The following is a 25,439-nucleotide window of genomic DNA, read 5'->3' on the forward strand; positions in this document are numbered from 1 at the left end:
TATTCAGGCTATCAAGTCCTTATCCAGTAAGCTTAATATTACATATTGTATTTATTTCTTTTTTTACTATTTCTTTTAGATCAACCGCAGGAGCTGGAAGAGGTGGAGAAATGTCAGAGCTCCACCCGCACCCCCCCAAGCACCCCGGTTAGAGTAGAAGAAGGTACGTTCAACCAGGCGGTTATGCTTACTTATGCATGGGACTCAGTGTGTATTTTTGGTGTGCCTCAGGGTATAATACTAAGACTGCTTGAGTTCTCAGTGTGATGTTTAACAATCATGAACGATTCCTTTTTTTTTTTTTACAATTTAGTTTATATGTAATAAAAGATCAAGAGGATCAATGGTCGCCCCATTGGTACTTTTTGTTCTTTTTGATTATGACTTTAGCTGTCTTTACCGCAGTTGAAATTGACCTTGCAAACTTCTTCTTTTTTTGTTTGTTCTACCTCTTGGTCTTTATTACTTTGGATTACACCGATATTTTAAGATACTAGAGATCTACTGAACTCTAGTAGAATAAGAATGCATAGTAATGCTATGAGAGGTTATGAGACGTTCCAAGTTCATGAGAATGGCATAAACCTCAGGTGTAACCCAATTTTAATTACTCAAAATATTCCACCTTTTCTCATTAATTCTTCATTCTCATTTCTCGGGGTCTTTTCCAAGAATGGTGTATATCCATTCTTAATTTCTCCTGGTGGTCTAGTTTCCTTTTTCTCCTTTTTTTTTTTTTTTTTCTTTTGATTTTTTCTGACATGGTGGCTGTGATTTGACCTGCATAGACATTTTTTTCTACTGTGCTTTTTTCTTCTTCGTGGCTGCCTTACAATCAGGAGATGGAAATGCAAAAGAGTACCTGTTGCCATAGTAAGTACTGTCCCACTCCAACTTTGCGATCACCTTACATGCTTGTTTGTAGCCTCTTTTCTCCTTGCATGCCCTCATTCGTTTGGTCTCCTCTCAGCACTAACTTGTTTGCTTAATCTTCTCGCTGTTTGGCCTTTGACCTTTGACCTCCTTTCATTTTTTTTTGTTCACTGGAATCGGCTCAAAGTTTGCTCCTGTCAGTTTTCACTCACTTTCTCAATCTTGTCTCTCAGTCACTTTTTTTCTATATATATTTATACTAGATATCAGTACGTACCTTCTGCATTCTATACATTCTGTATTGTAATATAAATCAAATATCTGTAGATTTTACTTATAAAAAACAAAGCATCAGTAGTATATTTTAAAGGTCATTAAAAGGTACGAGGACACATGACACCATCCTGATGTTGATTATTTATCTATAACAGCAGGTCCTGAAGTGTTTTTATTCTGTCTTATACCAACGCAGAATGATAAAGCATACGTTTTTATTTATTAATGAACAGCTTTAACAAGTTGAACATTAAAGAAGTTATAAGAAAATGTACAAGGGGCGTTCAAGTCAAACTGGGAAATTTATCTTGAATACAGAAGCCTTCATGAGGCCCCAGTAGAACTTTGAATTGTGCAAGAGTCGTACATCCTTGAGCTCACTGCAGTTGTTCCCGTGAACATTCAGCGAGTGAAACGGCTGATTGTTGAAAATCGACGGATAACTTGTCGCTATCTTGCAGTCCTGACTTCGCTCCAAGCCATTTCCACATGTTGGGGCCATTAAAGGAGTTCCTGTGAGGCCAGCGTCACCTGAAAGGCTCTGGCATACTGTGGATGATGTCCAAGCACTAGTGCTGACATTGGAGACTATTTCCAAACTTCATTCTGAACGAACTGCAGCTATAGAGAACGCTAACATATTAAAGTTTGTGATTTGATTACAGTCAGAGCTGCTGTTATGGGAAAATTAATCAACACCTTCTGAGCAATCTGCAAATTTTGGTATGCTGTGGTGTAAATGGAGATGTGAGGGAGTGTTAGTGATCTTCGTCTGACCGATTACGCCTAAAGAGCACCTTTTAAAAGAAATCTGATCTGATCGGAGCTGGTTTGAGGTTATTCCAGTAGCAAAGCTTCTAGACTCTTCTGTTTCCCGGTCCTGTGTTAGATTAACAAACAACTGCTTGAGTGCTGTATCAAATTGCCCAACAGGTAACGTATGACGTTTGATGACATTTCTGATCCAGATCTTCGTCTCTTCAGGTACACAGTGTCTGCTCCTTGTTTAACGCCGCGTTACTTTTTTTTCTTTTTTGGTCTGGTTGAGCAGAAACGGTCGAGGTTCCTAGATAAGTATTCTAGCTGTATTTATACATAAAAGGTGTGATGTTTCATTAGTGGAAGCGTCTCATGCGTTTTGTGTTTGAGGTGCAGGAATGTTGGGTTCGATAGCTGTTTGCTGGTGCTGATAAACTGTATATGCATGACCAAAGTGCGCCAAATTGTGTGTGTGTGTGTGTGTGTGTGTGTGTGTGTTAGTGTTAGGTTAAGTTGGATTGTAAGTAGATTTATTTTACAATAATCAAGTGTACTTATCAAGTAATAAATAATGCTTTTCTGGATGGAGGAGTGTTGGGGGGTCAGTGTGGTAAATAAAACATGTCATGGCTATGCCGTATTCTTTACATTTTGTTTTTTGTTTTTGGAACGATCGATCTAACATCACACTTTAAAGGATATTTTTACATGAAATGTCTGATTTATATTTTTCCAGACCTTCGCATTAATTTAGGGTTGAAAAAAAAGTTATATATGTAGAGGAAATAGAAGTTAGGGTCACAATGGTAGCGAAAACTTAGGAGTTTGGATTTTGTGCTGTATTTTTTTTTTTTTTTAGCTCTTTACACTCCGCTTTAAGCTTGGATTCTTACTGATCCCAATGTAAAGACGAGTTCCTGATTTTTTTTTTCCTCGAGTTGTTTTCTATTTGCTTTTGATGCCGTTTTTAGATAATACAGTTTTTTTTTTTTTTTTTTGTTCTTTTTTTGTTCTTTTTTCCAGAGCTTTCTGAGAATTCCCTGTGTGTGGTTCCGTGTGCTCTCCAAGTCTCTTCTTCCTTACCGATCTGCATCATCAACCTTTTCCTAATCCTTTTTTTCTCTTTTTCTCTTTACTTTTCCCACTTTTCCGTCTCTCGCAGAACGGCACCAGGACGAGAGCCCTAAAGACGAAAGCGACGCCACCACTTTAAGACAAACCCTCCCCGACCTGACCCCCGACGAGCCTTCGGAAGCCGGTGCCACTGACTCCGCCGACGTCAGTGCTCTCCCTGCAGAAGACCCCGCCCCCTCTCAGCCCGACCCCGCTCCAGCTCAAATAGACGGGGAAGAGTCTGTCTTTGCTGACGACGCCGCTGGCGACCAGGGCAGCGACGAGTCCCCGAACAAATCCCCTTCGAAAAAGAAGAAGAAATTCCGCACGCCATCGTTTCTGAAGAAAAACAAAAAGAAGTCCGAGAGCTAGACAGAAAAATGCCTAGCATAACTAGCCACACGTGTATGTGGTTCTTTTTCTTGATTTTATAAAAAAAAATTTTTATCTTGTTTTATCTAATCTTGTGTTCACCTTTAGCTTGTGAATGTCGCAATTTTGTTTTAAGTAATCTTTTTTTTTTTTTTTTTTTTAGTAATACATGTTGTTTCTTTTTACGCATGAGTGTGTCCGCTTAGGTTTTAGCAGAGGTTTATTTTAACTTCCTGCTTTTATAAAAAAAAACAAAAAAAACATTAAAACGTAATAATAACTTACCAGGCTTACTTAACCACTAGAATGTATTTGAATTGTATCGAAATGTATTCAAGTGTCTTTAAAAAAAAAAGGAATGCGGAACAAATCCTAAATCTGATATAAGAAGAAAAAAAATTATTAAAAAATGAGCACGGTGTTAAAATGTCTATTATAATAATTTGCGTTACATTGGGTCATCTTTATAAGCAGGTGACTGTCTAACTGGCTTCAGCTGATTCTAATCTACTACAGTATCCAATCATAATCACAATCTACGTGACGTTTTGTGTCAGATGCGAAAACACAGAAGAAGCTCGGAGCTGGAATAAAAACGCAGAAAACTAATCTCCATACTTTAACTGTTTAACTGAAACATCGGCGGCGTGTGTAATCGTATAAAAATGTAAATACCATAACGAATATTCACACGTTTCTCATCACGTAACATTTGACGATTTTATGTTTTACGTTTTTATATTTAAAGAGAAGATAAATTCTCTTAAGCTATTGATTAAAAAAAAAATTCTCACACCTCACACCATCTATGACTTTTAACTCATCACTTCTACGTGATATACATTGCCTCAAGTTATAGCAATGGCTTTTTATAGTTGTTGTTTTGATTTTTCTTCTTTGGTCACATCTACATAAAGAGTATAAAGCTTCAAATATTTGTTCCATGCTGTAATTTCTGCCGCACTAAAAGACGAATACCTTTAGCCTCGTAACTCAACAGTACTGTATATACACTGTCTGTTAGAATTCTTACTCCAGGATTTACGGTAATTTCCCCTCCCCAGGCCATGTGCTTAGCTTTGGGCTAACATGAAATATAAAACATTAAGCTTTGTGTAGATGCGCTAGCATAAATGAAATATTATATTGAATATTGCGAAAGGCAACTCTTCAGGATTAAAGGTTCTAACCTGAGAGCACGATTTGGGCTTAGCTCAGAAAATAATACATAACACTAAGAACGATGCCAGTAACAACAACAAAAAAAAAATTATTATAAATTTTTTGTTTGTTTTTGTGTTTAAAGCCGAAATAGTTGAACCAGTGTTGTAACTTTGAGGTCTGGAAAATGTTAGTGTGTTCCTGAAGGGTTAACAGAATTTATATATAAAAACAGTCTAATAACATGATGAAGTCGTTATTTAGACTTTCAAGGCAAGACACTACAGAAATCAGCAAGATAATTTTTTTGTTGTTTTTTTTAATTATTGCATTTATTCCTTTAAATGAACCCTTAACTAATTATAAATAAATTTACATATTCAATCAAAGCAACAATTCAATTGGAGTTTTTTAAATAACCGTGATATTTTAATGCTCAAATGTTATTTTTCTTTAGTATTCCTAAATTATCTATATTTTAAATGACATTGGGATACCTAGGTGCTGATTCGATTTATATTGCGATTCATAAATATGATTTTATAATATTGTATATTAACTTTTAACACAATTTTTAGTACAACAACCTTGCACAGCCATTAGAGCGCACCACCTCTATTAGGGTTATAGAGAAACTGCATAATTTTACCTCCTCAAAAACAAACGTATATAAATAAAAAAAAATGTGGTGCTACCTGAATTGCTGCGAAAAAAAAGAACTATGATGCGCAACTAAATAGTTAGTTTTTTTTCTCCCATGTCTAGATTTTTCTACTCCAGTCGGGTTAGCAAGTTTAAAAATAAAACGGACATGTTATGAAATTTACGAACAGAAAAGGAAGTTTAATGATAAACAGGTGACAAGATTGTGAAGAAACAACCAGTGAACATTTTTTTTCAGTTTTTTTCCTTTTTTGTTAAATTTGCTTAATTGCTACAATGTAAAAGACAACAAGAATCTGATTAACAGTCAAAACAGTCAACTCTACCCTGTAGTGTCTTGCCTTAAATGGACAATTAACCCAAAAATATAAATAAATAATGATTTTTAATGAACTTGCTAGCTTCGCTTTTAGAAATAAAGGTACCAAAGGGCACTTTTTGGACTTGTGGCTAGATTGACCCATTGTTACCTGTAAAATAATTTACAAGGATGTATGATGTGAAGTATATACAATAATTGTAACATGGGGGGAGCTACAGCTTTCTTTAGAGCTGTTAACTTTCAGATAATTTGTTTTGCGTATTCCGGTTTTCGCTTGTCGCTGGGGTTGGTTATACCTCAAGGGGACGTTTCAGTCTTCTTTAAAAAAAATTCATTAAAGGTCCACCTTTTTGGGTAAAAGGTACAAACGGTAGCAATGGGGTAACAAGAGAAAGTGCAGTTTCGTACCTTTGTGGCTCCTGCCTCTGATTATTGGTTGTCAACACAAACTGTGATTAAGAGAAATGATTTCTGCTAAATAAAATTTTACTATAAATTCACCACATGTGCTATTTTATAAGCTGCTTCTGCTTCTTTTGTCGCTCTTCTTTCATGTGCTGTATAATAGAAATTCATAGAAAAACCTCTTTTGATGTGAAATACCAGAGACTGCTGCACTAATCTCCAACCACAAACAAGCACCATCATGCTTCTCTCTCTCTCTCTCTCTCTCTCTCTCTCTCTCTCTCTAAATCACTCCGTGGAATAAGCGGCTGGGTTTTACAGTTTGTAGACTTATCCTGTGCTTTAGGAATTCGTGATGTCGATGCTGGATCCAGTCGTATCCCTCGTTTATCCTGTAAAGCTTGTTTTGAATTTCCTAGAAGGACTGCGTGCTTTAAAACGCTGTCTTGTTTACCTTTCTCACCACTCTGTGATTTCAGTTCATCACATTTATGAGCTTTAGGTTTTTAATGTTCTGTTTCGTATTTACTCTCTGATATGTATATTTTTCCCCCAAACAATAAATTTCATTCTCATTTTCATAGCACTGGTTATTATTATTATTATTATTATTATTATTATTACATGACCATGAATAAAGATTCTTCTTTCAAAACTGATGGTTTTAATTTTGAATAAACGGTGTGTGTATATATATTATATATATATTCAACTATAACATTTAATGTTACCTATTTGTCTCATGTTCTCATTCTGATTTATATATTTTTTTAATATTTGCATACTTTTTATAAAGAAGTATAGCATTAAATAAAATGTCTTTTCTGTTTCAAATACTATATTACATATTTCTACAAAACTTTTAAATGATACATAAATATAATACCATAATAATATAATATATAATGTTATATGTATTCTTCCTTTATATTATTTTTTGTACAATATTTTTATATTTAAATATAAAATTTAGTGTTACCTAGTCTTACGTTTCCATTATATATATATATATATATATATATACAGTATATACTGTACAGCATGATGTATATCATACTTATATAACGTATAATTACAACCCAAATTCCAGAAAACTAAAAGTATTCCAAATCACATGAGCCAATATTACATTCACAATACAGAATAGAAGTTTACACTTTCATCCACTCAATGAGCTACAGATCTAAAAAAAAAAAAAAAAAAAGTTGGCAAAAACAATGAAGGCTGAAAAAGCAAGAAAATATTAAAAGTTGCAGCTGGGAGAACATCTAGCATCAATATGTAACATGATTATCTATAAAAAGGATTAAAGAGGCGGAGTCTGGAAGGAGTGCATAAAAAGAACTTTAAAAACATCGTTTCTCAACGTCAAATTGCAAAGGCTTTGCAAATCTCATCATGTACAGTGAATAACATCAAAAGATTCGGAGAAACTGGAGAAATCTCTGTGCATAAGGGACAATGATGAAGACTTTTGTTGGATGCCCGTGGTCTTTGGGCCCACAGACAGCACTGCATTACTTACCGTCACGATTGTGTCCTCGACATTATTAAATGGGCCCAGGAATACTTCCAGAAACCACTGTTCGTAAACACAATCTGCTGTGCCATCTGCAGATACCAGCTAAAGCTCTATTATGCAAAAAGGCAGCCATATGTGAACATGGTCCAGAAGTGTGGGAGTGGTCATGGTCATATCCTGTGGGAGTGTTCAGTTCAAAAGCCAGCATGTCCAGTGATATAGGGGTGCATAAGTGCATACGGTATAAGCAGCGTGCATGTTTTGGAAGGCACTATGCATGCTGAAAGGTATATAAAGGTTTTAGACGAAGTCTATTTCACGGAAGGCCTTGTGTATTTCAGCAGGACAATGCAAAACCACATACTGCAACTTTTACAAATGGCTTCTTAGTAGAAGAGTCCAAGTGCTGAATGGGCCTGTCTGCAGTCCAGATCTTTCACTTATAGAGAACATTTGGCTCATTAAACGAAAAATACGTCAAAGACAACCATGAACTCTTCAGCAGCTGAAAACTTATATCAGGCAAGAATGGGACCAGAAACTTTAAACTGTTTTGAAAAGCAGAGGAGATGCTACACCATGGTGAACATGCCCCTATCCCGGCTTTTTTGAGACCTGTAGCAGGCATCAAATTTCATTTTGCGCTCATTTTGGGCATAAAATTGTAAAATTACTCTGTTTAACATAAAATTTGTTATGGTATTTATGTTCTATTGTGGATAAAATATCGACTCACGTGATTTAAAAGTCTTTTAGTTTTCATTCCATTTAAATAAATAATGGAACAAATTTGGGTTGTAAAATATTTAAACATGTGTGTGATGATTTTATTGGCTGACTCTAATGGTATGGCTACATTTATAAAAATGTATAATATAGTAAATATTATATAATCATATCGAATATAGTACTTTCTATTGCTGTGTTAAATACTATATAATTCTAAAATATATTTCCACAAAAGTTTTATACATAATACATACTGTAGGTATAATAATAGATTTAATTCATATATGTTGTACATTATGTATACTGAGCATAGTATCTATCTATTTAAAAATGTGTATAGTACAATATGTGACTTACTTTTATATCTAATATAAAATGTATATTTTGAATAATATATTTTTTATTAAATGCATAAATGATACAAAGGTATAATAAACTATTTAATTGATCTATGTTGAATACTGGGCATAGTATCTATCTATCTATCTATCTATCTATCTAGCATGTAAATTACATTTATATATAATTTAAATATAATTTAAAATACATCTTATTTACAGTATGCGTGTATGTGAATATATATATATATATATATAAAGGGAACACAGTTAGTCCTTGTTTGACTTGAATGCCTCTCATGTGTATGCATGTTTCAAGTCAAACTGGGACTAAGTGTTTCTATTATTTTTTTTAGCAGTATACAATACAGTATATATATATATATATATATATATATATATATATATATATATATATATATATATATATATATATGTGTGTGTGTGTGTGTGTGTGTATAATATATATATATATATATATATATATATATATATATATATATATATACTATAATATATACACAGTATTAATCTCCTTAAGAAAAAAAATCTGTAATTTATAATTCCTTAACCATATCAATAAACATGTGTATAAGTTATCATTTATATACAGCATATCATTTACCCTAACCAAACGCCCACGTCGACGTATTGCGTCATGACGCACGGGTGCGTGTTGCGCAATGACGTACAGTGCGTCAGTCTGCGGCGCAGGATCAGCTGACGGCTCTGGGGCTTGTAGAGGGCAAAACTGCTCCAAGCTCAGGCTGACAATAACAAGCTGTTTTAATATTTAAAGAAAACCCGGCTGTGAGGAAAATGTTTCATTGAAGCTCTCTAAAGGTAAGTTCCTCACTGAACGCTGTATTTACATACGAATGTAATGAGAATCGAGAGAAATAGGGGCGCGTGGACCCGGAAGCTGCGACACTGCATTAATATTATTGGGGTTCAGGGCAAGTGTGTGTTGCCATGGCTACCGGGAAACCCGCAGACTGGAAGGGGTTAGGGGGGGAATATATGTGTCGTGCAAGTGTGATGTAATATTTATTAAAATAAAACGTTGTGGATGTGTTTGGTGTGTATGTTTATTCATTAGTGGCTAGGTTAGCTTAGCTTAGGGCTCTCTCTCTCTCTCTGTGTGTGTGTGTGTGTGTGTGTGTGTGTGTGAGTGATTGCCCAGGAGCAGAGGCATGATCAATCACTGTGATGATAAAGATTCACACCTCCTGATGACATCATGTCACATTTAAGGCTTTTAAAGCCTATGTATTATTAATCATGCTGCATGTATGGGCTTGGAGTAAGTACATTGCATTGCATTGCATACACACACATAGTGAGTGTATGTGTGTGTGTAGTGTTGTCATGATACACACTTTCTCATGTTTGATCTTAAGCAATGCATTCACTTTTAAATCTGCATCATGTAAACACAAGTGGCTGAATCGTGTTTATTATATAATGCACAGAGACTGCAGCGTTGTATAACGTGTTAGGATTTAAAGGCGAGATCTTTATCTGTCTCGAGGTGAAGCAGATCAATGCTTTATAGACTTTACAAACCGAGTTCCAGCAAGTACAGGAGTGTATGTGTGTGTGTGTGTGTGTGTGTGTGTGGTGAGTGGTTGTGCAGTGTTTTCAGATTCTTCAAATTCATTGTTTGTTGCAGTGATATCGATATGGACAAAAAGCGACAGGTTTTTATTTAATATTAATGATCATGCATGGAAAATGTTTTTTAACGTTACATGTTTAATAAACGTATTACATGTTTACTAAACGTTTGATCAGACTTAGTCAATCATATTGTTCGATAATTAATTTCCACCCCAGATTAGGTTTTATTTCCAGTTTGTGTGAGAGAGGCCTTTACAGCATTCACATCATCTCTCGAGTCGAACTGCACTCAGCTTGAAATCAGCAACTTATTTACACAGCAGGATGGAAAACATTTTTGTTTTTTTTAAGGTTTATTTTAAATGTATTGATGCCATGTGGTGCTTGAAACGATGACTCCTTCCTGTTTTAAACACTTTACTCCAGAAGCTCACAATTTTTAAAAATAGATAGAAATGACTGTCGCACCTTGTGTGTATTTTTTTCGAGACTATTTTTATTTCTTGTTCCTAACACTTTTCTTTTTTTCTTGTTCTCTATTGATGGTCAAGTGCCTTTCATTATTTATTTATTTCATCTTATTTTTTCACTTAATTGATCAATTCTTTTTCTTCTTCCTTTCTGTCATTCTTTCCCTCTTTTTGGCAGTTAGGCTTTCTTTTTTTCTCTCTTTTCCTCGATCTTTCTTTCTGGCTTTTGATGGTTAAATTCTCTTTCTTTCTTTCTTTCTTTCTTTCTTTCTTTTCTCCATTCATCCATCCATCCATCCATTCATTGATGATCATTGATTTCTTTGTTTCTTTTGGCAGTTAAGCTCTCTTTCTTTCTTTCTTTTTGGATCTATACGAACGACTGTGTATATTTTTATATACTTTCTATTTTCCGTTCCTAACATACAGACGGTGAAATATAGACTTTGACTGTGATTTTTATATATATAAATATATATATTTATTTTTTATATTATATAAATATATATATTTATATATATATATATATATATATATATATAAAAATCAGTTTGTGTAATTGTTCGGCTAGACGACTCCCGTCCTGCAGCCGCTCACGCTCTGCTGTATAGTTCTCCGTCCTGCAATGCTGGAGGTGCAGACTGGTGCTGTGTCAGGCTTCTACTGGAGCTTTAGTCTTGTGTTTCTGATAAATTTCAGTCAGCTACAGTAGAGCAGCTCGCGATGGGAGGTCCTGCCCTAAAATCCACACACTTGTATGTTTTATTTCGTACTTTTTTACAACTTTCATGACTTTTTGAAAATATTCCAAAGTGGAAGTGATAGAAGGAAGTATATATGGACAGTCATGACCACGCACAGAGAGGAGGAAAAAACAGTTACACTACTGAAACCTTTAAACTACTGTAACCCACTACACTCCTGAAATGTTTAAACTACTGCAACTCAATAAACTACTGTAACCAACTACAGTTCTAATTTTCACTACACTCCTGAAACTTAATAAATTAATAAAACCCACTACACCCCTGAAACTTTTAAACTACTGAAACGCACTACACTTCTGAATCCTTTAAACTACTGAAACACACTACAATCCTGAATCTTTTAAACTAGGGAAATGCCCTAACTCTTAAATTTTTTAAACTACTGAAGCACACTATGCTCCTGAATCCTTTAAAGTATGGAAACACCAGTGGCGGCCGGCCCATAGGGGGCGCTGGGGCACCGCCCTTCCTGATAAGAGGGGCTAAAAATTTAAAATATATTTTTACAAATTAAGTTTTTAAATTCGGTTTACCCACCAGTATGTGCCTACATGCGATATGAATAACATATACAACATTTCCCACCTAGTGACATTCATTCACCAGTGAATTTCCACAGACAGACTTGTATCGTTTCTGTCATGGGGCGCTGAGAAAAAGCGCCCCTGAGTGCAGCCAAATAGCCAGTCATGTAGCTGTTGCTAGGATAAATTAATAAATATGCGGCCAATCAGTTTCTCAGAATTTTATGGTCTTGGGGCGCTGAAAATTCTGCCCCAAGCAGCAGAAAATACCGCGAGATTTAAGTTTTTTTTCTTTTGAGGCGCGGTCAATCAGAGTAATGATGGCGAACTTAACGAGCGAAGAGCAGTTTCCACCAAATTCGGTAAGATCCTTATTAATATACCCGTTTTAGACTGTTGTGTTAAATTGCATTTTTTAAAACTGTTTTTCTTTGTGTGAACCACTTTGAGATGCAACTTTGCTTGAAAGGTGATTCAGCTGATCATACCCTTTGATGTTGATTATTGTATTTGATACTCTCTTAAGCATGCATGGCGTATTATACAATGGAAATTTGTTCATTTACTTTATCTGTGAAACTGGTGATTTTGAGGAGGAGATTAAATCATAACTGTTAATTGTAATCATTGTCTGACTGTTGATTTTAATTCTTATATTGGACTAAGCAAAGAAATATTTTGTTACATCAGCCCCACCAGGAAAAATTTTCACCAGCCGCCACTGGGAAACACCCTACAGTTCTGAATCCTTTAACTACTGAAACACACCACACTCCTGAATCCTTTAAACTAGTGAAACACCCTAACTCCTGAATCCTTTAAACTACTAAAACACACCACACTCCTGACTCCGTTAACTACTGAAACGCACCACACTCCTGAATCCTTTAAACTACTGAAACACACCACACTCCTGAATCTTTTAAACTACTGAAACACACCACACTCCTGAATCCTTTAAACTACTGAAACACACCACACTCCTGAATCTTTTAAACTACTGAAACACCCTACAGTCCTGAATCCTTTAAACTAGTGAAACACCCTACAGTCCTGAATCCTTTAAACTACTGAAACACCCTACAATCCTGAATCCTTTAAACTACTGAAACACACCACACTCCTGAATCCTTTAAACTACTGAAACGCACCACACTCCTGAATCCTTTAAACTACTGAAACACCCTACAATCCTGAATCCTTTAAACTACTGAAACACACCACACTCCTGAATCCTTTAAACTACTGAAACACCCTACAGTCCTGAATCCTTTAAACTAGTGAAACACCCTACAATCCTAAATCCTTTAAACTACTGAAACGCACCACACTCCAGAATCGTTTAAACTACTGAAACACGCCACACTCCCGACTCTTTTAAACTACCGAAACGCACCACACTCCTGAATCCTTTAAACTACTGTAGCGCGTTTCAGGAGTAAACTACACTCCTGAATCGCTCTACACTACTAGAATTACTGTTTTAGTGTTTATATTTTTTAAAACCCCAATGTCATTTCTTTCCTTCTTTCGACAGTACTTTCTCTCTTCCTGTCTCTTGCTCAATCGCAGTGTGATTACACGCTTTGTCTTTCTGTACTTGAGCAGATTCCCACGCTTCACACTCCCTAGTGCTGCTGCGTGAGTGCAGGGCTGCATCGTGCTGCTTTTACTGCAGCCAGTCTCACGGTTCTGCTCCGTGTAAATGTGGAGAGTTAGACATGGTGAGGCGGACTTGTAGAAGCTCTGCTCATTCTGAGCTTTTTTTTTTTTTTTTTTAGCTCAGTATTGTTTATTAAACTGAGGTTAAAGGGCCATCAGGAACGTGTGCATTCAGTGAGCTTAAACTAATGAGTGTGTGCATGTGTGTGTGTGTGTTGGCGTTGGCATTGGCTCTTCTGGCTGTTCTTCCTGCCTCCAGTCTGGTTAATCTGTTAGAGATGCGGTTTTAAAATGCAGTAGTTTTACTGAACGTTCATCATCAGTGTCGGTCGAGCACTCGACTCCAAAAGTACTGGAACAACGAGGCTCTCCTATTTCTTATTTTTATTTATCTCTCTTCTTTTTTTCCTTCTTTAATGATCAAGATTCTTTCCTTTTGCTTTCTACGATGTTCTTCTTTGTCTTTTTATTTCCTATTAATCGTCTGTAGTGCTGGACTAACTCCCATACTTTTGTTATACCTACAAACACAGAGTAGTCCAGGATTAAACCCTTGATTGTTCATCAAGGTCATGTCAGGGTCATCAATAGTACTGTGTATGTGTGTGAGAGAGGCGGTGTTGATCGATTAGTTAGAAAGCTACAGATAGATCTGTCCCTGCTCGTCCATTCCAGTACCCTGTCGGTCGTTTGGTCTGGTCGTGACGGATTCAGGTTTTTAGTTCAGGACGAAAGAACTTGAAATAAATCGCGATGGAGAATTCTAGAGTCAGGATGAAGCTGGCTCCTTTAGTCAGGATTAAAACCTTGTTTCGGAAACTCCATGAGAAGTTTTCCATGAAAAGGCATACGTTTATAAGGTAGTGATTTCCCTTCTTTCTTTCTTCCTTTGTGTTTCTCTTAATGATTTTGGTTGAGGATGCAAAAGCAAAAAAAACTGTGTGAAAACGTCTGTCTTCTTCTTTTTTGAAAAAAAAAAAACCCACCATTCAGGGTACACACAGACTTAACTGCTTAAGATTAAATCTGTTTCAGCGTCAAAAATTTATATTATTAAAATGCCTTTTCCCCCCCTGATTCATTAATTGAATTGTGTTGGACAGCGTCTAATGTGCGTAATAAGCGTATACGGTTCATAAGATGATGTGTGTCGTAGGTTTAAATAAAACAAAAATGCTTTCCTCTTTCTAGATGAGTTCAGGATGGCGTACAGGAATTCCAGGCAAAATCGTAAAAACTAGCATTTCTAACGCAGCAGCAGTGACTCCTCAGGGAAGCAGCACTCAAGGCATAATTAATAAATAATTATTAGTCAATTAGGAAGTTAGGAATTCAACAGGTTAATATTGTAACAAACGATAGGGTTTATTTTGCAGAATATTTCTCCTGCATAGCTATTCATTTATGCACCACAAGAGGGCGCACAGCCTCATTTCTGAATAACGACTATTAGGAAAGTGCAGTATTTTTTATATTTATTTTTTATTTTATTCATGCTTTATAAATTGACATATGTAAATGTTTTTTTGGGGGATTGTGCTGCTAGAGTTGTTTAAATAAAACTTCTTGAAAAAAAAAATCTAAAAGAGAAAATTTGCATCTCGTTACCCTTAATAATTAATTAATTGTTAACATGTTTAATCAGACCTGAAACAACGGAATCCGGGACTTTCTCATCTCATTGTTTGATTGTTTAGTTGTAGAAATTTAGAATAATAATATTTAAAAATAACAACAAAAAATAGGACAAAAATTAAAAATACTACTACTATTATGATGTTATTATAATAATACCCCCCACTTGGGTTTCTGTTCTTGACTGATCCTGATGTAGGGTTCTCTGCTTTTCTGCTTATCACTGTTGCAACGAGTGATTACTTAAGTTCCTGTGGTTTTGTTGTTCGCATCATTCTGCAGAGGTTTAGAAGGAAATCAGCAGTTTGGAGTTTGTGCGTCTCAGTCTGGCCACCTGTGTTTTGGATCACTTCCCCTGAGTGCTTTACTGGCCCTTTACAGGACGATGCGATAATAAAGAGTGATGTGTTGATAACATGGGCGAGGCAGTCGGGGTTGCTGGGAGAATCGACGTCCGCGCCACTGTTCATGCCCGAGTGCTTTCGCCTTTACCGGTTAGCGACTGTGCAAACGATTTGGCTGATCTATTTTTAACTCTTCAGCCTAATGAAATTCCCCGGCTTTTAGTGGATGGACATGTGGACGGACGCCAGCAGGAAAACTAACGATTGCCTTCTCCATCATTCTCTCTCTGTCTCTCTCTCTCTTTATTCCTCTTTAATACGGACTGCTGCTTTTAAATCTGGATATACGGTCATATCGACCTCGTCCCGCGAGCCAAAAGTGGTTCGAAATGAAACAGTTTATTAAAAATATTAAGAAGAGCAACGTCCATTTAAAATCTGTTGCAGTTTAACGCTACATGTCCTTTTTTTCTATTTTTATTCTCCGTCTCGTAGTTTGGAAGAGAACATGTCAGGAAACACTCTGGTCTTACCCATAGTGCTGTGGGGCCGCAATGCTCCCACCCACTGCATCTCTAGCCTGCTGGTGATGGACGACCTGGCCACCATCATCAGCGGCTGCCATGACGGTCAGATCTGCATCTGGGACTTGACCCCTGACCTTGAGGTGAGCAGTGTTTTTTTTTTTTTTTTTTTTCTCTCTCTCTCTTTCTCTCTCTCTCTTGTTCTTTCTCTCCATCATGCTCTGTTTCTCATGTTGTGATTTCTAAATAAAAACATGTTTCCGCCTGTAGATGTTCGATCGCCTTACAGCTCATAACATTTATTTTGGTTGTGCAGATTAACCCGCGCGCTCTGCTGTTTGGACACAGCACCTCGGTCACCTGTCTGTCCAAGGCCAGTGCGAGCAGTGACAAACAGTACGTGGTCAGCGCCTCGGAGAGCGGGTGGGTGCACGGTACACTCCGACATGGAGGCTAATCTAATCTAATGTTTGTAGACTTCTGTACGTTTCTGTACACATCATACAAATGCAGAAGTATGAACATGATAAGACAGAGACAGAGACAGAGTGAGGAATGACTCAGCAGATGGACAGCAAGTGTAAATGATGTACCAGGATGTGTGAATTAGTTTTTCGCATGTGTTATTCTGTCTGTAGAGAGATGTGTCTCTGGGATGGGAATGACGGACGCTGTATTGAGTTCACTAAGCTGGCCTGCGCTCACACGGGTATACAGGTAACACATCAGCTACACTCGCAACCTCTTCACACTGCACCACCGCTTATCTACACACATGCTACACAACACCACTGCTGAGTACACGTCACTACACAACACCACACCTCATCTCGTTACACCACACCTCATCTCGCTACACCACACCACACCTCATCTCGCTACACCACACCTCATCTCGCTACACCACACTACCCATGAGATTACTATATCACACTGTAATATCTTTGAATTCCCCCAACTTCACCACAATACCCCTGATCTCCCTATACTACACCACACCTCACTATACATCACATAACCCTAATTTCACCATACTACACCACCCTAACCACTCAGATCACTACACCACACCATACCTCTCCTATAATCACATTATATTATGCTTCTTTTTAATTTTAATAAATTCTATTAAACTAACACTGAGCTCACTGTACTTTTTCTTATTTTTCCCCTCATTGTTTTGTCCTTTGCACAGTTTTATCAGTTCACCATCGGGACCCAGCGTGAGGGTCGTCTCCTGTGTCACGGGCATTACCCAGAGATCCTCGTGGTGGACGCTACCAGTCTGGAAGTCCTTTACTCACTAGTGTCCAAAATATCTCCTGACTGGATCAGCTCCATGAGCATCATCCGCTCCCATCGCACTCAGGGTACGGCCCGTCGGCCTCACGTACAATAAAAAAAGGGTTTTAACATGTTTCCGTTTTGTTAAAAGTGTGTGTGTGTGTGTGTGTGTGTGTTGTAGAAGACACAGTGGTAGCAGTGTCCGTGACTGGAATTCTAAAAGTGTGGATCATCACAGCAGAAGTGAGCCGAATGCAGGTATACACTCTGAAACATCACACACACACCTGCGTGCTCGTCTCATGACCCAGTTTGTACACACCGTTTCTCATGTGTGTGTTGTCTGTTTGTTTTTTTTGTTTAGGATCTGGACCCTGTGTTTGAGGAGGAGTCGAAACCGATCTACTGTCACAGCTGTCAGAGTATTTCATTCTGCACCTTCACACAGCTGTCTCTCCTCGTCGTCTGCTCCAAATACTGGAGGGTCAGTAACAGGGCGTGGCCCAAACTCTAGTACACCTGGTGCTAGCTATTTGCTAGTGTTTTGATATTATGTGTGTGTTTGTGTGTGTGTGTGTGTGTTGTAGGTGTTTGACGCAGGAGATTTCTCGCTCCTGTGCTCCGTGCCCAGTGAGAACGAGCAGGCCTGGACAGGAGGAGAGTTCATCGCCGCTGATAAAGTGATCATCTGGACCGAGGACGGCTGCAGCAACATCTACAAACTTCCTGCCAGGTAACTGAACCACAGTATGGGTGTACGTTGGGACTGGGGTTGTGTGTGTGTGTGTGTCCTAGAAAAAAATGTAAATAAAAAGTTTACCAACATGTGAGCGCATTATTAGCTCATGTGACACAAGTAGCACACATAACATTTAATAAAAATGCAAGAAATTAAGCTACAGGCTGTTAGCATTCATTTATGGGTTATGTGTGTGTGTGTGTGTGTGTGTGTGTGTGTGTGTGTGTGTGTGTGTGTGTGTGTGTGTGCCTTAGCTGCCTTCCAGCCAGTGAGCACTTCCGCAGTGATGTAGGGAAAACTGCTGAAGGTTCCATCCCTCCTCTGGTGTACAGGATCGCAGACCGTGCAGACAAACAGGTCAGACACACACACACACACACACAAACACACAGTTTTGATTTTGAATGTTCATCGTTTTTCCTGCCGTAAATGTTCTGTGTTATTTGTTGTTGTTTTTTGTAGTTTATGATTTCATCCTATTATGTCTTTCTGTAGTCTACAGTCAGTGTGTCTCTGTGTTGTGTATATTACTGTATTATTTGTTGTACGCTTATGATTTCGTGTTTAACGTATTGTGCCCCCACCCTCCCCCTCGACTGCTCCCCTTCCTCCGGCTCTCTAGCAGCTGGAGGAGGAGGAGAAGGAGGCGGAGGAGTGCGAGGGGCAGCGTGTTATGGTGTCTATCCCCGACAGCGCAGCCGGCCCGGAGCTCTACACTCCTGAGCTGCTGTACCTCCAGCGGCCTCTAGAGGCACCAGTAAGAATCTCAGACAGTTTGGACGCAGGCGCACCACCTCACCCTGGGGGGGGCACTAAGTGGTTGCTCTCTCTTTCTGTGTGAGTGCGTGTGTGAGAGAGAGAGAGAAAGAGAAAGAGAGAAATTCCAAGGGTGTCCGCTTACTTATTCACCTGCTTAAAGTGTTATTATATTTAATCAATGTCCTGAAGGTAAGTCTTCATTTTAGCCAATCAGAGAATTCTGTTTCTTTGCCAGGTGAATATTAGCCGATGTCCCGAGAGCCCCCCCCGCCAAACCACACACATACACGTACACACCCGTGGTGCGCCTGCCTCCGCCCCGCTGTCTGATAGCTAGTTTTCCTTCTCTTCCACTGATTTGCCCAGTCTCATGCTCCTCCCACTAGAACTGACCAATCACTGACTCCCTTCATCTGGCTTCACCTGGTGAAGATGCATGCAAAGTCCCCAAGCTTGTCGTTGAGAGGGTCGCAGCTAGAGAGCTAACATGCTAGGTAGTTAGTCCTGTTACAAAGTGAATTTGTTTTTCAGAATTTTGTGACACTAGAAAGCCACATTCGGGGTTATTTTAGGTCGTTTTTTAAAAAAAAAATTTGATGTGGATACAAACATTAATTAAATCTGATACATGATATAAAACCCCTAGTATTTAAAAAAGTGAGGACGTTTCTTTCTTAAGCAGTTCATTTTTAAATTAAATGGACTTTAAATACGTTTGTTCGGTGCAATTCCAAACCTGTCCAGTAGGTGGTATTGGTATTATTAGTTACTAACAACGTTCGTTCGTTCGTTCATTTATTAATTTTCTATCTAGAGTTATCCTGTACAGGGTTGCAGTGGGTGGGCAGGGGGGTGGAGCCTATCCCAGGAGAGTCTCAAATTATTATTTTTTTGCTAAAGTGAACCAGGTGTTAGTTCATGTCTGGCGCTAGTGTCAGTTTAGGGCCGGGTCAGAGCCTAGTGTCAGTTCTTCAGCCCCTGACGTGTTGGTGCTCCATGGAGCCGTTTTTGTTCCTGTCTGAGGGGCGGTGCTTTGGGAACACCAGTTAGCCTAATCTGCATGTCTTTAGACTGTGGGAGGAAACCCCAATACCTGGATGAACCCCATCGAGCACGGAGAGAACATTCACTTTATGCACACAGACTTCCTGCACAGGGAATCGAACCTTGACCCTAGAGTGACCTTCTATGTCACCGTGCCGACTTCAAGCAAACTAAAATCAGATACAGATGTATAAAAAAGTTTATTATATCATATTATATTATATTATAAGTGGAATACAAGTTATACCAGCAACTACTGTATATCTATCATAATTATATATCTACCATGGAACAAATATAACGTCGTTAATCTATGTGATACATTTTTAGTTAAACACTGCATTAAATAAAGAAATAACAAAATAATTCAGATTTCCATAACAACAGCATTTGATATGTTTTTACACTTTTCTGGCCACATTCTAGATTAGTTCTCAGCTACAATGTGCTAGTTTTCAACTACAAAAATAAAAAATTTCGACCCTCGCACTACATAAAAGTTAAACTTTTGACAGCTTGAAAAACAAGTGCCTAGTTTTCAGCAATGTCTGGCAAAGTAGGCGGTTCTCGGCTGCTCTAGTTGACGAAACGTAAGAGCTAGGCGTCTAGTTTTAACAAGATTGAAGTGACAGTGGGCTTTGCTGGTTATTCCCGAGATGAGCACTGATACTGATATTCCTCAAGTCTCACTTCCTCCTTTGCTTTGTGTTTTGTGGTTTGGTTTTATGTGTGTACAGTATATAGATATATATAGCGCTATACTGTAACGCTATTGGAGTTTGTGTGTCTGTGTGTGTGTGTGTGTTTGTCTATTTGTTCGGCACCAGATATAAGCTCATCGGTGGAACTTTGCACTGTACTCAAGGCCACAGCGAATGCTCTCCTTGAGGCTCCTCCTCCTTCTCCATGATATAACGTGATATGATGTAGCCGAAGCATTCGCTCTCATATCCACCACGTCATACACAAACACACTCCAAGTAAGGAATTAAACACGAGCGGGTATGCCGCTATGGAAAAATAATCACTGACACGGCATGAGGTTATTGTTACCACCATGTCGGTGATTTATTATGTTTTTTTTTTTTTCCTATAATAGCACATCGAGACGTGTTTGATTCCTTTTATACCACAGCAGTACGCCAGCTTCTATAAGTCGCACTTTTAATCCGTTTACATTTACGTTCCTTGTTACTTTCAGATCACGTGTTTGTGTTTGTTCTAGCCGTTATAATAATGTAATAATGAATCGTTCCTACTCTACTTCCTCTCTCTGAGAAACCTGAACACTGTTCCTTGCACTGACACTGGAGACTCCTTCCAAGTGAAACAACCACCTTGCATATAAAATTTTTTTAATTTTTTTTTTATAACTTTATTATCAGATTGAGTCCTACAAACTGCTGTGTAAGTTACTACAATTTAATATTAGACGTCTTAGATCACGCACTAGTTGTACTGTACGTGCTGCTGTAGAGATTTAATCAGCAACTTCCGACCAATCAGAATCGAGAACCCGTCTGGCCGCTGTGGTATAAAGTGTTAAAGAAGCAGACTTTATGCGAGATGAAGCATTGAGACAGGACGTTCATTAAAAAAAAAAAAGCATCCAAATCCCTCCCGCGGTCGCCATGGTAACCAGCCCAACCCCCTTCCCACGTAACACCATTCAGATCAAACAGCTGATGCTCGCTGTATTTACAGCGTTAAAAACAACCCTCACTAACAGAACCACTGGCCATGTGTGATCCTGCATGAGCTGAGACTGCTGTGAAGACCCGCGTGTTTATAACTTTCACTCCACTAGTGTGTACCACACACACTTTCCCCAACACACACACACATTCCCTGAGGTTCACCTTTCAGACACATGATGCGTGTAGTGTGGCTTGCATTCACCAGACACCAGCACCAGTCCTGCTTGCTGCACTCTGAAATAATTCCTATCGTTTGACATCGATTTGACACGTGTGTGTGTGTGTGTGTTACAGTTACTGATCTGTCCTCCGGTGACCCGGTTCTTCTACGGACGCAGAGAGCCGTTCCATAAGCTGCTGGTTCAGGGTGACTCTGCGGGCAGGCTGACCTTGTGGAGCATCCCGGACACTTCACCGCTACAGCCGCTGTCTACAGCCGCGGGTACACAACACTACACACACCTGCAACGAGCTCTACACAACTCTACACACCTGCACCAAACACTACACACGCACACCGAGCCCTACACAGCTCTACACACACCCGCACTGAGCTCTACACAACACTACACACTGAGTTAGGCTAAGTGGATATTTGTCTCCCTCTGGTGTTCCCTTGGGGAACTTCACCTTAAAAGCACAGCTTCATCCCTCTAGTGGTCTAAACAGGGAACTGAATAAAAGGCCTTCAGCACTGAAACCACTTTCTCCTCCTCCTCCTCCTTCTTCTACCTACAGAACTGCAGGTTTCCTCCACCATCAGCCTGCAGGAGGCGTTCGATAAACTCACTCCGCTCCCCGCGGGCATCATCGACCAGCTGAGCGTGCTGCCCGGCGCCGAGGACCCCATAAAGGTGACGGCGAGCGTGTACATCCCGTCCCAGGGCCGCCTGGTGTGCGGCAGGGAGGACGGCAGCATCGTCCTGGTGCCCGCCACGCAGACCGCCATCGTCCAGCTGCTGCAGGGAGAACACATGCTGCGCAGAGGTGAGACGCTGCAGGAAGGACGGGACCCGGACTTGTTGAATGAGCACCATGACGTGATGTTACGTTACGGTCACTTTAATATGGCAGTGACGTGTGAGGTCTTTTTTAAAAACATTACTTTTAACAGATTCCTATAAAAATGTACTGCCTTGTGGGGGAAAAGGGACCAAGAGGGCAAAAGCTGTTTTTTTTTTTTTTCCTTTTGTTTTTGTTTTCAGAATTTTTTTACCCTCCTGTATAGTAGTATTTTATTTATTCTTTCTTTTTGTACCCTTTGCTTTTTTCATTTTTATCACTCTCGATTTTCTTTCTGTCTTTCTTTTTTTCTGTCTCTCTCTCTCTCTCTCTCTCTCTCTCTGGGTTTCTCTGTCTTTCTCTGGGTCTCTTTGACCCCCCTTTTTTCCCTGCCTCCTGGGTTTCATTCTCTCTCTCTCTCTCTCTCTCTCTCTCTCTCTCTCTCTCTCTCTCTCTTTCTCTCTCTCTCTTTCTTTCTTTCTGTGTGGGTTTTTCTGTATCACTTTCTCTCTGTTTATCTGCTTCTGTTTCCCTTTGTGCCCCTCTTTCTTTCTCTAATGGGTTTCTTTGTCTCTCCCTTTCTGTCTGTCTCTCACTCTCTCTGTCTCACCCTCTCTCTCACACACACAAAGTTCAAAGCGTGCTTTATTGGTGTGACTGTAACAATGTTGCTAAAAAAATAAAAATAACAAGAAATACACAGAACAAATTATACAGAATAAAAATAAACATATGTGGATTTTTACTCCTACTATTACTAATAATAATCATATAATCTCTAACATAAATAGATATTAATAGGTGTGGTATAGAAAGTCGTAGTGTTGATTAATCGATAAAAAATTACATAGCAATAAAAAAAATTAGACTAAATATTCCCTCCTCTCTCTCTCTCTCTCTCTCTCTCTCTCTTTCTCTCTCAGGCTGGCCTCCTCACCGCACCCTGAGAGGACACAGGAACAAGGTGACGTGTCTGCTGTATCCGCACCAGGTGTCCCCGCGCTACGACCAGCGCTCCCTGGTGTCGGGCGGGGTGGATTTCTCCGTCATCGTCTGGGACATCTTCACCGGAGAGATGAAACACATCTTCTGTGTGCACGGAGGAGAGATCACCCAGCTCCTCGTCCCGCCAGAGAACTGCAGCGTGAGTCCACCTGCCGCCGCTGTCCGCGTGACGCACCTCCATAAAACACTCGCTCTGGAGACTCCTTCAGAATCTGACCAATCAGAATGTAGAGTCTGTAGCTGAAAATAATAATAAAATAAAGTATAGGAATTTGAAAGGATATAGGGTGTGCCCTGATTGGCCAAGAAAGGCACTTTCTCTCTCTCTCATTCTTATGAACACACACACACCCACACACACACACACACACACACACTTAACGACCCAGTGTCATGTATCTCTGATTTATTGCACGTCAATAACGTTGCTTAAGCAGCAAAGCTTTTAATGATGCTACAAAGTGCTTCTCAATCTATAACTTGTCGTTTGTAAATGTGCGTGTGTGTGCGCGTCTGCTTTATTGTTGTACTTCTAAGTGATTTATAAACATGATACATCTCTAATTTTAGATGTTTAAGCAGATCGTACTGTACATGATTTAAAAAAAGAAAGAAAAAAAAAAAGAATAGATGTCTGGCATTTTTAGCCCACGCTTTGGAGAAGCCAAAGTTATATCATGATGGGACGACGCAGACAGGATGAGTTGTGTTGATGCGGTTGTCGTGACGATGATGACGGAGAGCAGGCGAGCGCCGGACCGAAGGCTGGTCATGTTCAAGGCTTCCTGAAGCTCTCCATCAACACTTAAGAACATTTGCTGTCAATACACAGCCTTGCTGCGATTTACTGCCCACAGGCTTTCTTCCAAACACACACACACGCACACACACACACACACACACACACACATGCATGCGAACACACACACTCGGAGACGATTCGTCAGAGATTAAATGCTGTTATTATTTACTTCTCATTCATTTCCTTTCTGTGGCATTTCTGATATGAACTGGCACCTAAACATGTGTTTTTGTTTTTTTCCCTTTCCTTTTCTTTGTTTTCAGATCAAACAATAATTGCATGAGAGAGAAACGGCTTTATTTCAAGGCTTTTCATTTGAGATTTGTTCAAGGTCGGTGTCGAGGTTCAGTGCCAGTCGTTAGTCTTGCTGGGACACAGACAGTTTACTGGATTGTATTTTCTGATAATAAGTCACATTGGGTGGAAAGGAATCTTAGACGGTCACCTCAGTGGTTCAGTTTAATTCAGTTTTTGCTGGTGTCGTGCAACCAAAGTGTAGACACAAAGCAACTGGCAGATGTAGAAAGGCAGATGTAAATGTAGATCCATAACAAGCAAGCTAGAGGAGATCTCTTGGTCTGTAAGGTCTGTATGTAAGGTCCGCGCCCACGAAGTCGGCGCCCACGAAGTCGGCGCCCACGAAGTCCGCCGAAAAGAGTATACTATATGGTATTTCATATAAGGTCTTAGTTCCAAAGTATCTTCCCTGTAAGGACTTCCCTAAGAGGTCTTGGCCACCATGTCTCACCTCTTGGCCGCAAGGATTTGGGGCATAAAATCGTGGCCAGGAAGTCTTAACCATTAAGTCTTCACCATTAGGTTTGGCGCTGTTAGTCATGACCCAAAGTCTTGTCCAAAATCATTCTGTATATTTGATTCGAGCAGCCCAAAAGATTTAGACAAAAATCCTTGTCCTGTAAGATTTGGCAAAAGCTCTTAAACCAAAAGCTTTCAGGCACAAAAACATAAACCAAAAGCCTTAACGGTTACGTCCTGACCATTACGTGTTGGCCAAAAAACTATAAGCC

The 25,439-nt window shown here is 39.1% G+C and overlaps 2 protein-coding genes across 12 annotated transcripts in view; both read left to right on the forward strand.

The window, feature by feature from the left end:
- Window positions 1–4,649, forward strand: part of add1 (adducin 1 (alpha)) — a 40,064-nt gene extending 35,415 nt beyond the window's left edge. For 6 of the 11 annotated variants that reach the window (XM_053478186.1, XM_053478193.1, XM_053478187.1 and 3 more), the window contains 2 exons: window positions 80–163; window positions 3,071–4,649. In XM_053478186.1, the coding sequence (XP_053334161.1) occupies window positions 80–163; window positions 3,071–3,393 (407 nt within the window). In that variant the 3' untranslated portion in view covers window positions 3,394–4,649. Of the gene's footprint in view, window positions 1–79; window positions 164–839; window positions 875–3,070 lie in introns of those variants that run through there. The other 5 variants (XM_053478192.1, XM_053478196.1, XM_053478197.1 and 2 more) reach the window with 2 other exon arrangements.
- A 4,590-nt stretch (window positions 4,650–9,239) lies between these two features.
- The window catches only part of LOC128507531 (WD repeat-containing protein 7), a 130,895-nt gene continuing 114,695 nt past the window's right edge, over window positions 9,240–25,439 (forward strand). Inside the window, exons 1-12 of the mRNA XM_053478520.1 lie at window positions 9,240–9,376; window positions 16,051–16,222; window positions 16,396–16,502; window positions 16,718–16,796; window positions 17,275–17,449; window positions 17,545–17,621; window positions 17,728–17,847; window positions 17,951–18,096; window positions 18,357–18,459; window positions 21,897–22,044; window positions 22,341–22,589; window positions 23,528–23,748. Of these exons, the coding sequence (XP_053334495.1) occupies window positions 16,064–16,222; window positions 16,396–16,502; window positions 16,718–16,796; window positions 17,275–17,449; window positions 17,545–17,621; window positions 17,728–17,847; window positions 17,951–18,096; window positions 18,357–18,459; window positions 21,897–22,044; window positions 22,341–22,589; window positions 23,528–23,748 (1,584 nt within the window). The 5' untranslated portion in view covers window positions 9,240–9,376; window positions 16,051–16,063. The remainder of the gene's footprint in view (window positions 9,377–16,050; window positions 16,223–16,395; window positions 16,503–16,717; window positions 16,797–17,274; window positions 17,450–17,544; window positions 17,622–17,727; window positions 17,848–17,950; window positions 18,097–18,356; window positions 18,460–21,896; window positions 22,045–22,340; window positions 22,590–23,527; window positions 23,749–25,439) is intronic.

Source organism: Clarias gariepinus, chromosome 19 (genome assembly GCF_024256425.1).
Source record: "Clarias gariepinus isolate MV-2021 ecotype Netherlands chromosome 19, CGAR_prim_01v2, whole genome shotgun sequence".
NCBI lineage: Eukaryota > Metazoa > Chordata > Actinopteri > Siluriformes > Clariidae > Clarias > Clarias gariepinus.